The 14,987-nt window shown below is 39.5% G+C and overlaps 1 protein-coding gene across 32 annotated transcripts in view; it reads left to right on the plus strand.

Moving 5' to 3' along the window:
- Positions 1 to 14,987, plus strand: part of ERC1 (ELKS/RAB6-interacting/CAST family member 1) — a 266,710-nt gene that overhangs the window by 86,726 nt on the left and 164,997 nt on the right. For all 32 annotated transcript variants that reach the window (XR_014083087.1, XM_081594049.1, XM_081594055.1 and 29 more), the window contains one exon: positions 1,494 to 1,661. Coding sequence is in view for 31 of the 32 variants with exons in the window: in XM_081594049.1 (XP_081450175.1) it covers positions 1,494 to 1,661 (168 nt within the window). In the remaining variant the exon portion in view is untranslated. The remainder of the gene's footprint in view (positions 1 to 1,493; positions 1,662 to 14,987) is intronic.

Here is a 14,987-nt window from a genome sequence, read left to right on the forward strand (position 1 = left end):
GTCTTTTCCAATGAGTTGGCTGTTCATATCAGCTGGCCAAAGTATTGGAGCTTCAGCTTCAGCATCAGTCCTTCCAATGAGTATTCAGGATTGATTTCCCTTAGGATTGACTTGTTTGATCTCCTTGCTGTCCAAGGGTCTTTCAAGAGTCTTCTGTAGCACCACAAATGGAAAACATCAATTCTTGGACGTTCAGCCTTCTTTATGGTCCAACTCTTTTTTTTTGCTAATACTTGTTATTTATTTATTTTTAATTGGAGGATAATTGCTTTACGGTGTGGTGTTGGTGTCTGCCGTACATCAACATAAATCAGCCATAGGTACACATATGCCCCCTCCCTCTTGAACCTCCCTCCTTAACGTTCTGATGTGATATAGGTTTGATATATTATTGACATTATAGTTATAATACTATTATTTCTGGATGTTTTGGTACCTGTACAGCAAACTTTGGCTGGCTAGTCTGGGGAACTGGGAGTAGACTTGCTTTGCCTCACAGGTCTCTGAGTGTTTGATAGCGCTGTCAGCTGCAGGTGGATTGTATTATCTGATACAGCAAGTGTCGTGTTTGGTGGCAGTAATAGTTTTCTAATTTTAAATTTTCTAAAGCAGTGTGGCATCACTTGGGAACTTGTTAGAAATACTGATTCTTGAGCCCCAATCTTGCTGGATTAGAAACTCTGATGGCTTGACCTGGCATTCTGTTCAAATCCTCTGAAGGATTCTAATACACATAAAATTAGAGAAACATGATAGATCATACCTGCTTTTATAGAAGTAGCAAAGCTCAGCCTGTTTATAACAATTCTCTGTTTTGTCCCCTTTATTCAGATCTATTTATCTTGATACCATTGTAATTTAACTGATGTCAAATTTTTATTTTATTATGAAAGAGCTCACAAAATTTTAGAGTTTTCATTTCTAAGTAGTCATAATTATATTTAGAGTGGTATGTAGCCTTTCCCTTCTCCAGAAAGTCAAAGTTGCTCAGTCCTGTCCCACTCTTTGTGACACCATGGACTAGTTCTCCAGGCCAGAATACTGGAGTGGGTAGCCTTTTCCCTTCTCTAGAGGATCTTCCCATCCCAGGAATTGAACCGGGGTCTCCTGCATTGCAGGCGGATTCTTTACCGACAGCTATCAGGGAAGCCCCGTTATTTGATTCTAATGTAAGCTTGCTATAAAAATATCACTTGGGCAACAGCACACATCTGTTGGGAAGGAATTAGATTCCTTTCTTTTCAGTTGTTTAGTCACTAAGTCATGTCCGACTCTTTGCGACCCCATGGACTGTAGCCCACTAGGCTCCACTGTCCATGGGGATTCTCCAGGCAAGAATACTGGGGTGGGTTGCCATGCCCTTCTCCAGGAGATCTTCCCGGTCCAGGGATCAAGTTGGAGTCTCCTGCATTGGCAAGCGGTTCTTCACCGCTAAGCCGCCTGGGAAGCCCTTCTTTTCAGTTAATCACTTGTAAAAATCTCAACACTCGTAGGTGGACGCTCTGCGGTTGCGTTTGGAAGAGAAGGAAACCATGCTGAATAAGAAGACAAAGCAAATCCAGGACATGGCTGAGGAGAAGGGGACGCAGGCCGGGGAGATCCACGACCTCAAGGACATGTTGGACGTGAAGGAGCGGAAGGTCAACGTTCTTCAGAAGAAGGTGAGGCGCAGGTGTTCTGAACCCAGGGCCCTCTGTGCTGCACCCACATGCTCTCAAAGTCTGTCTCTCCTTCCTCTGTTGATACTTTCGCAGGTAGGAATTGAAAACTGTTGTTGAAGGAGGTAGGTTGTTAAAACTGCTCTGCAGATTCGGTTCTTAAAATTTCCAAGTAAACACTGTCTGGTATCTTCAGGAGTATTCTCCATGTTACTATTTGTGCACAGTGCCATGTAAATTGCCCAGGCGTTTGTACTGACATCCCTCTACCTCTCCTGGTCTTCTGTCTCGTATGGCAACTGTGATGACATGTTAGTGTAGTGCATGGGCTGGGTGCTTGCTGCTCCATCCTGGGGGTTAAGAGGACTACAGTTTTGAATAGAGACACGTGCTACTGTACTGACATGTAATATGCACATCTCAAGGAAAAGAAGACTTTCTTTCCTTTTTTACCTTCTTCACTACTGGGAAGAGGCTAACACTCTATAATCAATCGGGAAAGTACTATTGATCATCTGCCTCTCCCACATTTAGCTTCATTAAGGCTGCCTTTGAAGTGACAGTTAGAGTAGGCACTGCTGTTCATTGTTCCTCTCCATTGAGGGGATGGATGAGAAGTATTTGATGTTGTCCCAGTTCATTTTTAACCTCTAACGATAGCCAGGGAAGATAACTCACCTTATTAAACCTCACATTCAGCTTTTCCTTTGTGTACAGAGGACCATGTTTAGTATTTGTCCTCTGTTACATTAGTTTGGTTTTCATCTGCTTTAGAGTAAACGTAAAAGTTAGATCACTCTAAATAGTTGGCTATGATATCTTGTTAGTGGAGGCTAATTTGTTGTATGTTTTTGCTGGTTTTAAATTATGAAAGTAATATATGTTCAAGGTAAAAAAAATTCAAGAAGTACAAAAATATCAGAAATGAAATTATTTTTTCTCATTCTTTGGCCCTGTCAGTGCAGCTCCTTAGATGTAACTTGCTGTTAATTATTGTATACTCTTTTATTAAATATCTGGGCATATATGTAGCCTTGTATGTATCACACATCTTTTTTAAAAAAGACAACTGGAATCATACTTTTTTATTCGTTTAAAAGTAAACGTGTTTGTGTCTTTTTATATGTAGCTTTATCTCATTCTTTTTAATGTCTGCATGGCCTTCAGTGTCTTACACCATAATTAACTGATGTCCTATAGCTGTGTTAGTAGATATTTATAGATTTTTTCCCCTTATTTACATATTTGTCATGACAGCATAACAGATAGTGACATAAATACACCTCATTCAAGAATGATACTGTATGAATCCAAAAAAAAAAAAGATGCCCAGTTGTTTTTTACAAAGCCTGTGGCTTTTTTATATTCAGATGACTTTCTTCACAGCTTCATCAGACAATTGTTGCCAAACCTCTAAAAATTTCCATTGACCTGGTAGATAATTAAAAATGTCTACCTTCCTGCTTAATATTTGTTTAAATCTGAGTGCATTTCATAGTTTTCTTTGGGAACCTACATGTTCCTGTCATTTTTACATTTTCTATCACATGGTTTAATTTTTTCCCATGTTGAATTGGCCTCTTTCCTCATGCTTTGCAAAATATGTTTTGTTTGTCTTTTTCTTCTTTGTTTCCTTGGTGGTGTTTGTCTTAGAATTTACACCTCAAACTTAGTAGTCCTTTCCTCTGTGTCCTCTGAATTTTTCGTCGTGCTCAAAAAGCCCTATGCCCGCCAAGGTTATTAAGTAACTCACACATGCTTTCTTCTGGTTTGTTTAAAGTTTCTTTTTTCTTTACATCTAAAAATTATTTTATAAAATTTATGTATTGGCTGTAATGATTCAGGTTTTTGTTCTTATATGTGGCCAGACAGCCGTCATTATAATGTTTATTAAATAATCTACCTATTTTCTTCTGACTTGAGATGCCACAAATAAATTGTCCTGTAAATCTGGGCCTATTTCTGGCCTGTTCATGTATCTGCCTCTCCATCTGTCCCAGTAGCAAGTTTTATTAATTATTGCACTTTCATCATGTATTTAGTGTTCAGTAAGGTTGTTCTGCTTTATTCTTTTACTTTTTTTGTAGCAATTTCTGACTTTTCTCACTTGTTTCTTTCTCCACATGAACTTGAGCATTGTTTTGTCAAATCCTTCTGGTCAAAGAATAAGTTTATGACTTCACTGGAATGGGATGTCTCAGAAATCAAGTTAAGAAAGTTTCAAGGGGGTGAAATTCAGCCTTGTCAAATAATGCTGTCGAGTTAAATAAGATGAAAACTGAGAATTTGCCATTGGGTTTAATACTGCAAAAGTCCTTTGTAACCTTGATTACAGCAGTTTCATGGCGTAGGGAAAGTATAATTTGTGTCTAGTTTTCCTAATCTCCGTATTACTTTTAGCATTGTATTTAATTTTTATGTCTGAATTTAACACATTTTAAAGTGAAGCAATGTTTGTTGACTACTTTCTGTGAAAAATACTTAGTGTATTTATAATCACCCTTCCTGATTTTTGCTGGTAAGCTTTGTTGTCTTTCACTGTGTCTACAGTACTTTTCATATTTACATTGTGTTTCTTGTTGAGGGGAAAGAACAGTCTTTTCTATCATGATAATTCACATTGTGTAGCCTTCATTTCTGTGTTTCAGTGAATTTAATGTTTACCTCTAGTTGTTGCACCACAGCCTGCCTTGTTTCCAAGGTTTACATTCCATTTAATTCTTGGTTCCCCAAGAAATCCTTTGAATGCCTTTCCAGAGTGGTCATGAGTGCTTTCTTGTTGATCATGCATTTATATTATCTTTTTATATTTCATAATTTAGTTATTTGAGAGATACAAAAAGCATAGAGAATAACATAGTAAGTAATTGTAGTTATTCGACTTGGGAAGTAAAATTTCAAATACAGTCCAAGTTCTTTGGCATACCTTTTCTTGATAGTATTCCCCTCTGTTATCTCCCAGAAATAAATGCTTGCTTTGGTGTTTATGCATGCACCCATACCTTAGGCCAGGATAATGTATTTTTGTGCAGCTATGTATATATTAAGAAAATACATGTAAGAGGAAATGCACATGGCAAATAAATATGAACAATTATTTACCCATTTACCCACGCTGCCATCAGGGGAATGTAAAGTAAAAGATTAAGAAATCATTTTATACTTATCATTTTAAGCTATGTTAGCAAAAGTTAAGAAATCGGTTAAGAAATCATTTTATACTTGCCATTTTAAGCTATGTTGGCAAAAATTAAGACGTCTGACAGTATCAGGTATTGGTAAATATGGCAACTGAATTTCTTTTTCATGCAGTGCTGTTGGGCTTTTAAATTAGATACAGCTATTTTGGAAAGCAGTTATTAAATGTAAAGGTACCCTGCCATATACATATACTTTAGATGAACTCCAAGGTACATATAGGAATGCTCATAGTAAGCTTGTTTGGATTGAGGAAAAATAGAAAACTGAGGCAACACTGTGCAGGTATTCACGGACAGAACCCAGTCAGTCAGTTGTGGTGTAGTCACACGGTGGAACAATACTGTTCGTTTTAGGGCAGGGAATATTTGTGGACACGGGAGTCTCCTTGGCTCCTCTCCTTCCTCTCCTTCCTGAGGACATCTATAGTCACACAGTCACTCTATGTTCTGTTGGGCTTCTGGTCATCCCAGGCATCCTCAGCTGTCTTCAGTCACGCTGACAATGTAGCACCTTCTGCTGTACACCTGGCGCTGTGCTAATGAGTACACAGACAAGACGTGGCTCCCGCTCTCAGACTCTCAGAGCTGTGGAAGTTAACGAGGCTGCTACACGAAGCAGAGCATTTCATATTTGACCTCGCATGAGAGGAGTCTGAGAAAAGTCACAGCGGCCGAGTCTTGAAGATGCATGAAGTTTGCTTGGCAGATGGGGAAGGGGTGAGGTCCCAGGCTGAGGGAAAGAGGCGGGTCGTGTCCTTGCCAAGAGGGTCATGTCCTGGAATTGCACCTCCATTCTTCATACATTTGTAATACGGATTCTTAAAAATTCCTGGCAGATCTGTCTCTGAATGCCTCCCCCCCACCCTTATGAACTCTCTTAAGAGTCTCTGGGAAAGTTATTCTCACTTCTTACATCATGAGAAGCTTTTCAGTGAATGCACTCATCTTTGTTATCCTGTTACTTTATTTAGGAAACTAGTAAGTAGAATTCAACTTTTCTTTCCCCTGGCCCTGAAGATTTTCTGTTAGAAACTTTAGAAATTGGTCTGCAGTGGGATATTAAGCATCGCCTTTTAGATATTGGGTTGGCCAAAACGTTTATTTTGGTTTTTCCATAACATCTTAAGAAAAAGCAAATTGAGCTTTTAAGCCAACCCATGCAACTTGAGATATTCCTGAAGACATGTCTTAATTCTACACAACACTTAACCTGCTTTGCTTCTTGATTTAGACACTTATTCCATAAGGAAGAGGGAGATGGTAACTCTGGTTTCATCCTCTTCTTGTTCTTGGCATCTGCATTCTCTGATCATCTTTTCACAAATAATACTTAAAACCATTTATTCAAGTAATATTTTAGCTATTTTAATATTTAAGGAGAATACCAGGAAAAGACGTATTACTTTGGACTAATAAATATGTGTTAAACTTGGTTTTTTGAGAATAGTAGCAGCTGTGGTAATGGCTGGATTGTCCACATGCTGGTCTGGTCTGGGCTTTGTCTGGACCATCCCTGTTCATTGGGTTCTCAAAGCAAGAAGACTGAAGTGCTTTGCCATTCCCTTCTCCAGTGTATTCTCCAGGAATACACAGAAGAACTATACAAAAAAAGATCTTCATGACCCAGATAATCACAGTGGTGTGATCACTCACCTAGAGCCAGACATCCTGGAATTCGAAGTCAAGTGGGCCTTAGGAAGCATCACTACGAACAGAGCTAGTGGAGGTGATGGAATTCCAGTTGAACTATTTCAGATCATAAAAGATGATGCTGTTAAAGCGCTACACTCAATATGCCAGGAAATTTGGAAAACTCAGCAGTGGCCGCAGGACTGGAAAACGTCCATTTTCATTCCAGTCCCAAAGAAAGGAAATGCCAAAGAATGTTCCGACTACCACACAATTGCGCTCATCTCACAGACTAGCAAAGTAATGCTCAAAATTCTCCAAGCCAGGCTTCAACAGTACATGAACCGAGAAATTCCACATGTTCAAGCCGGATTTAGAAAAGGCAGAGGAACCAGAGATCAAATTGCCAATATCCGCTGGATCATCAAAAAAGCAAGAGAGTTCCAGAAAAAAAATCTGCTTCTGCTTTCTTGACTATGCCAAAGCCTTTGACTGTGTGTATCACCACAAACTGTGGAAAATTCTTAAAAAGATGGGAATACCAGGCCACCTTACCTCCTGAGAAATCTGTATGCAGGTCAAGAAGCAACAGTTAGAATTGGCCATGGAACAATGGACTGGTTCCAAACAGGGAAAGGAGTACATCAATGCTGTATATTGTCACCCTGCTTATTTAACTTCTATGCAGAGTACATCATGCGAAATGCCAGACTGGATGAAGCACAAGCTGGAATCAAGATTGCTGAGAGAAATATCAATAATGTCAGATAGGCAGATGACACCACCCTTATGGCAGAAAGCAAAGAACTAAAGAGCCTCTTGATGAAAGTGAAAGAAGAGAGTGAAAAAGTTGGCTTAAAACTCAACATTCAGAACACTAATATCATGGCATCCGATCCCATCACTTATGGCAAATAGATGGGGAAACAATAGAAACGGTGAGAGACTTTAAATTCTCGGGCTCCAGAATGAATCACTGCAGATGGTGCCTGCAGCCATGATATTAAAAGACGCTTGCTTCTTGGAAGAAAAGCTATGACCAACCTAGAGAGCATATTAAAAAACAGAGACATTACTTTGCTGACAAAGGTCCACCTAGTCAAAGCTATGGTTTTTCTAGTGGTCATGCATGTATGTGAGATTTGGACTATAAAAAAAGCTAAGCACCGAAGAATTGATGCTTTTGAACTATGGTGTTGGAGAAGACTCTTGAGAGTCCCTTGGACTGCAAGGAGATCCAACCAGTCCATCCTAAAGGAAATCAGTTCTGAATATTCATTGGAAAGACTGATGCTGAAGCTAAAACTCCAGTACTTTGACTACCTAATGCAAAGAACTGACTCATTGGAAAAGACCCTGATGCTGGGAAAGATCGAAGGCAGGAGGAGAAGGGGACGACAGAGGATGAGATGGTTGGATGGCATCACTGACTCAGTGGACATGAGTTTGAGCAAGCTCCGAAAGTGGGTGATGGACAGGGAAGCCTGGCGTGCTGCAGTTCATGGGCTCACAAAGAGTCGGACACGACTGAGTGACTGAACTGAACTGGGCCATCCCTGCCCGCCCACCATCTCTAGCTTTCTAGGCAATGAACGTATTTGTATGCATGGTGATAGCCTTGTGCTCCGAGAGTGAAATGAGACAATAGCAGATGGCCAGGCGTGCTGTACAACAGGATTAGCATCGGCCCCTTCTTTGCAGGGCTCTCCCCGATGGTTTAAAGTAGTTTTGTGTTACAGTAGATCTCTTATTTTTATAATAAACCACTGACCTGGAAAATGTAACTGAGCATTTGAATCTGAGCTGCATTCAGAATGTGTGTTAAAATTGTACGGCCCCTTGCTTGATGGATTGTAAATGGTAATGGAGCTTGGAGTTTAATTTGCTGACGCAGGTGTTATCATCTCTCCCGTCTCTGCTCTGTAACATCTGTTTCGTTCGCCTGGCGTGCATCTCCAGTGTCCTAAGTTTCGGTATTTAGTTCAAATCTAACAGAAGCGGAAAGCTACTGATGCATAGAATTAGGTTTCCCCTTTCTTGGTTCTAGATTGGTTCTTTAAGTCTCCTGTTATTTTGTTTTTGGTAGGAAGTCAGGAAGAACAGGTTCTTTATATACTTTGTTTTCTGTGGAGTCTTAAGACTATGTTAGTTTCTTCAGTTTTTCCTTATCATAAAATGAAAAGATATGTTTTATCATTGAAAACAACATTTACTAATTTATTTTGGGAAAATTAATATTTTAAAAATTGTGCTCCGTTGTCTTTAACAAGGGCTTCCCTGGTGGCTCAGTGGTGAAGAATCCACCTGCCAGTGCAGGAGATGCGGGTCCGATCCCTGGGTTGGAAAGATCCCCTGGAGGAGGAAATGGCAACCCACTCCAGTGTTCTTGCCTGGAAATCCCATGGACACAGGAGCCTGCGGGAGCTACAGTCCATGGGGTCACAAAAGAGTTGGACATGACTCAGTGACTAAACAGCAAGAATGATTTTTAATAAGAATTACTTGCAGTGTTTTCTAAATACTGTTTTAAAGTCATAAGCTATTAGCTAAGTTAGAAGAATACAAGGTCAGGCCCTAATTGCATTTAAGTTGAAAGCTTAATATACTTAGGCATTAGGATTTTCCCTTTTCTTTCTTTTACTTATTTTTTCAAAAAATTAAAATTAAATTTTTTTTCTCAGTGGAAAATATATGTATAGCTAAATTCTTGCAGTATTTTATTGGAAAAACAATACATAGTCAATGAAGTCTGATTGATGGTGGTATTTCTGCTGGGGAGTGTGTTCCATGTGGATTTACTTTGCTTATGTAACTTTTCCCCCCCTCACCTTTTCAAGTGAACCTTTAAGGAGGGTAGATAGTTGAACTTGCAAAGTCTGATTTAACTTCGTTTTTGTCAGCATCATCTATATGTGTGCTCAGTCATGTCTGACTGTTCTGTTGATTGATTTTTGTATGTTGAATCAGTCTTGGATTCCTGGGATAAGAGTGGGTGTGTTTTTAAAGAGCTTTGTATTTTTCACCTGGGGAAATGTGGAGCCCTGTTCTACCAACGTTATCGTAGAGGCACTAAGGGCGGACCTGGGAGAATGTGGCCTTTGGATAAATTCTGTATTTTCAATGGCTAAGGCATAATGTAAATAAGAACCAATCAAAGGCTTATGCTGTAATGCTTTGTGCAACACAGAAGTAATTTCGACCCTTATTAAAACATCATTTCTTTGGACTTTTGAGCAGCTTAGTAAATAATTTGAGGATTTATGGAATGTGTCCATTTTCGGTTGATCGTGTGCCATATTAATATCCTCAGATTCTTGCAGGCTCTAGTTTGGAGTGTCCTGAATTCTGTTTTGACTGAAAACACATTTTAAACTTGAAAAATGGTAATTAACAAGTCAATATGAAAGGGTCAGGTCCCTTTTGGGACAAAGGCTATTCTTAGCAGTCTCTCAGACCTTGTAGGAGGAACTAGTCAGAGTATAAATACATAGATAGGTATCTGGAAAGGGATAAAGGATTTGGGGGAAAAAAATGCTTGATCAAAATTTCAAAGCATAGTTAATATTCTGCTTAAAACTGCTTCTCATTTGACATGAATTAACTCGCATTGCCTTTTCACCTGTGGGAATCCCTGTTTGGATAGATGCCTAGGTGCCTGTCAACTCTAGTTGAGAAGCTGAAATAATTAACCACCTGAAGAAGTTAATATGAAATCAAACTTTGATGAAGTCACTTTCTGTGCCCTTCCTTCTCTCTGCCACACCGATGTACACCCTCACCAGAAAATAGCTTCTAGCATCAGACATGTATTTTATTCTTTATCTGTTTCATCTTCCAGTGATTGCCAGACCTCCTTACTTTTTTCTCCTAACACTTTGTCTTTCCCTACTGGGGTTTTTCAGCTTAGAAAAATCATTCAAGTTGACCAAGGAAAATTCACTAAATTTGATGAGATTCTTGGGTTTCCATTGCTTATAGTGAGGACCTGCTGTTCCTGTTGTTCTGTCCTCCCAGCATCCCAGCCAGGCCAGACTCTTGACACAGCAGCTGAGCAGGCAGTTCTAAGTGAAGTGACTGTTCATTATAGACAGTATTGTGGGTATTTGAAAAGAATGCCACCAATTAATGATTTTTAACTTTTCTTCTACCCTTTTGACAGTCTCATGAAAGCAATGGGTGCTCTTCATGTAAAAATGCCTATGGCTTATTTGTGTGGACTGGAATGTGAGACATACCTTAAGGTCATCCTTGAACTCCTGCTTCAAAACACCCAGAATCTGTGAAACAAACAAATTGGGATACAAGGGTTCCTGTGTGCATGTGCTCAGTTGCTCAGTTGTGTCTGACTCTTTGTAACTCCATGAACTGTAGCCAACGAGGCTCCTCTGTCCATGGAATTCTCCAGGAATATTGGGATGGGTTACCATTTCCTACTGCAGGGGATCTTCCCAATCCAGGGATTGAAACTGCGTCTCCTGCATTGGCAGGGGGATTCTTTACCACTGAGCTACCACGGAAACCTAGTAAATACAGGTACAGAAGGATAATTAGAATAAACCCAGGATATGGTGATAATTAATGTCTGAGAAAAGCACCAAGTAAATACATGATTAAAAAAAGAAAGGAAGAGCCCAAGATTCCTGAACCTGCTTCACACAATAAATTTGACACTGACAACTGCTTAGAATAAGTGTGGAGGCATCACTGAAAAATTCTTTTCCTTCAAATGATGCTCAGAGTAAGTAGGTGACTGTGAGAAGTATTGGGGGATTTCTTTTCCTTAGTACTACAACCTATAGAAAGTCTCCTCTACCTTCGCTCAGTGATTAGGGCCTGGCAGAGTAATCAGTTCCACTCGACTAGGAATAAATCACCCATGTTGAAACATGATAGTTTCTGACAACTGGCAATGCTGATAAAAACCAAAACAAAAGATGTTGAGAAATCTGTGCCAATATGGAGCTGCTGTGCAGTTCGATGGATTCACACGCGACCTGCATTTGACATCAGTCGTCGTCTTCCTCCATCAATTTTCTTCTCCCTTTGTAAAATAAAAATTGTATAAGGAAAAGAAAGGCTCTATATAGTATAATAGTTACATTATTTCTCTTTTCTTTCCAGCCCAGTTACCAGGGATATACTCTAATTGGGGTCATTTTAAGGAAAATGTCTTTTTTCTCTAAATAATTATTTTAAAAAAATTTCCTTCTCCAATTCATTGTTAGTTCTTTCCTATGATATTAGGCTGTTTGTATTACCTAATTGGACCTCCCCATTAATCATCAGGTCCACAGCTTCCCTGGTGCTCAGATAGTAAAGAATCTGCCTGCAGTGCTTGAGACCTGGGTTCGATCCCTTTGTCAGGAAGATCCCCCAGAGAAGGGCATGGCTACCCACTCCAGTATTCTTGCCTGCAGAGTTCCCTGGACTGAGGAGCCTGGCATGCTACAGTCCATGGGGTCACAAAGAGTTGGACAGGACTTAGCAACTAAACAACAACAAATAAAGCGAGGATATATAAGAGGAGTTCTTAGTAGGATTAACTATTGTCCATCCCGATGCTGGATAACTAAAAATGTTTTGTATACACCCTCTTCCCACACAGAAGGGAGTTTGTTTAATGCCTATGCAGCTAGTTTGCACATATCTGCATCTATTTCAAGTCTGTTTCAAGTCTTCCTCACTGATGGCAACTTGCCCAAAGAAGGCAGTATTAGTGACCACTGTCCTTTCTTCATTTTGTCAGTTCCTTTCACGATGGGATGTTTATTTCTGCTCTTTAGAAGTAAATAGGAGTCCAAGAATAGCCATCCTTTTCCTTCCCTCCAACTCAACAATCTGTTTAGACAGCTGAGTGATTGAATAAGAAAGCAGCTTAGTGGGAACTTGTTAATGGGGATTTTACCTAGTTTAGCAGCTTCTGTACCTGAGTATATCAGGAAAGGTTTTTTGGTGTTTTTTTTTTTTTTTTTTTTTACTAGCAGAGAATAAATGGATTCCTTTAATAGTTGGATTACATATAAATTATACAAGTGAAGTTCTTAACAGTTAATGTTTTAATTTCTTAGATGTTGATGGAGGAGAACGAAGGGTACTATCCTTATTATGCATGTAAGGGCTGTTTGTATATTAGGCAGGCTCATAAAACAGACCCCTTGTTTTCTTATATGTAAAACTTGATTGGTTTTGGGAAATTTTATTTTGTAAGAAAAGCTGTCATACTGCTCTTTTCTTGGTAAGAAAGTCTAATCGACACCATGATCGTATCTTTTTATTTGAGTGGGGTTTATGTGGTCGCAGCTAGAATAACGTGCACAAGCTGGTTAAACATGTGAACACTAGGGCGTTTTATTCTTTGTGTATATGACGTACTAGATTTTTAAGTGGCAAAACTCTTTAGTGGTTGTGAGTTTACCTAAATATTTATCCATATGAGATTCCAGCAGGAAGGTCTGATTAAACTAAAGGAAACTAATGCTTCTTCATGTGTGATATCCTTTCCTCAGACAATAGGCTTTGGACTTTATTGGCATTGAAAAGGCTGGAACCAATTTTAGTGGTTCACCTGTAGGATTATTTCCTCGGTAAAGAGTAAAAATCCAAGTCTTACGGTATTCATGGTTCCCTATTGTAAGTTCACTGAATGTTCTTTGCTTAGCTTATTTCTTCTGCTGTGAAATTCTTATTGACTCTAGAGAGGGGCCTTTGCTTTTCTTCCCCTTCGGAATGAAGCAGACCCTTAAAGAGCTTATAATACAGTATTAAGTTGATTGATGTAGGAAATTATTTTAAGGTTGGATCTAGGGTTCTTTTGTAGTTCCTTTCTTGGCAAAAGTTTATGTGTATGCCTAAATACAGTTTATAAAAGTCCAAGCGTATGTATTCAGTTCAGTCGCGTCCAATTCTTTGTGACACCATGAACTGCAGCACGCCAACCCTCCCTGTCTATCACCAACTCCCGGAGTTTACTCAAACTCGTGTCCATTGAGTCGGTGATGCCATCCAACTGTCTCATCCTCTGTCATCCTCTTCTCCTCCTGCCCTCAATCTTTCTCAGCATCAGGGTCTTCAAACGAGTCAGTTCTTCGCATCAAGTGGCCAAAGTATTGGAGTTTCAGCTTCAACATCAGTCCTTCCAATGAACACCCAGGGCTGATCTCCTTTAGGATGGACTGGTTGGATCTTCTTGCAGTCCAAGGGACTCTCAAGAGTCTTCTCTAACACCACAGTTCAAAAACTTATGTGTTATTTACTGTTTAATGAACCAGATTTATCATGGACATGACGTATGCCATATACGAAGGTACAAAACTGGAGTGGAGAAGTCAGATTCAGTCTGCTTGTGGACATGTGCGTAAAATGAATAATTATGGTTGGAGATTAGCGTTACAATGTATAGATCGATGGACTAATGGAGATAAATGTGATAAAAGTATAGACAGACAAAAGAATGTGGTGTGTATGTGTGTAAATATGTTCATGTGTGGAGGAGTGTAGACTGCGGTCTTCTTGTTCATGGGGTAAGACATGCTGCTTTTTGAAAGCTGGTGAGATAAACCATGATGGCTGTACTCTCCTGCTTCATTTTTCTCTATAGAACTTACCTGCCGTCCTAAGTACTGTGTTCATTTCATTTATTCATCCACTGTCTACCATGTAGGTAGGATGTAAGCTCTTTGAGGAGGGGGTTGTCTGTTTTAATTAATTCTCAACACCTGGAAAAGTGCCTGTCCTCTAGCAGGAGTGCAAATATATGTTGAACAAAAGAAGGACGTTTATGAGTTTTAGGAGTCGCCTTATTTATTATTTTCCTTTAGCTTATCAAGAACATCTAAGTTCCTCCATATCTTTTCTTGCTGTTTTTTCACTGTACCTACACCCGTCTCCTTACTGATAGCATGCTGTTTCCACACTTTCACAAGCCCATCCCATCTTTTCCATCTCTCTTAGCTCATTTAGTTTCCAAGCTCTGTTACCTGCATTGATACGGTCTCCTAATTGTTGTCATGTCTCTACATAAGTCCCCTTAGATATCTTCTCCACAGCCATCAGAATTAATCAGTCTGAAACAGAGAACTTGACTAGACCGTTTCTTTGCTTAAAAGTCCCTCATAGCTCCCGTCTGTCTATCCATGTCCATGTCCTGGGTTCAGCTTCAGAAAGTCCTCTTCCCATCTTCTAGTGAAAATGGGTCTGTTCACTTTTCTTTGTGTCACCAGTGCTTGGCATATAGTAGAGAATTCAGCACTACTTGTTTTGATTAAATGAATACATGTAAGTGTATATGAAGGAATGAGTAACTACAATAACAAATTTCTTTGAAAATCCTTGCCCTTTAGATAAAAGGTGATATAAAAATCTAACTCAAACACTATCACTTAAGAACAGTTGCTCCTTTACACACTGGTTTGTTTTTCTTACTGTCTCGCTGGTCCATTTGCTGTCCTCCCTCTGTACTTTTAGAGGAGTCCCTCTGGGTATCCACACCGTCGCTGGGGAG

This window comes from Giraffa tippelskirchi, chromosome 4 (genome assembly GCF_054371585.1).
Source record: "Giraffa tippelskirchi isolate mGirTip1 chromosome 4, T2T-mGirTip1v1.2.pri, whole genome shotgun sequence".
Lineage (NCBI taxonomy): Eukaryota > Metazoa > Chordata > Mammalia > Artiodactyla > Giraffidae > Giraffa > Giraffa tippelskirchi.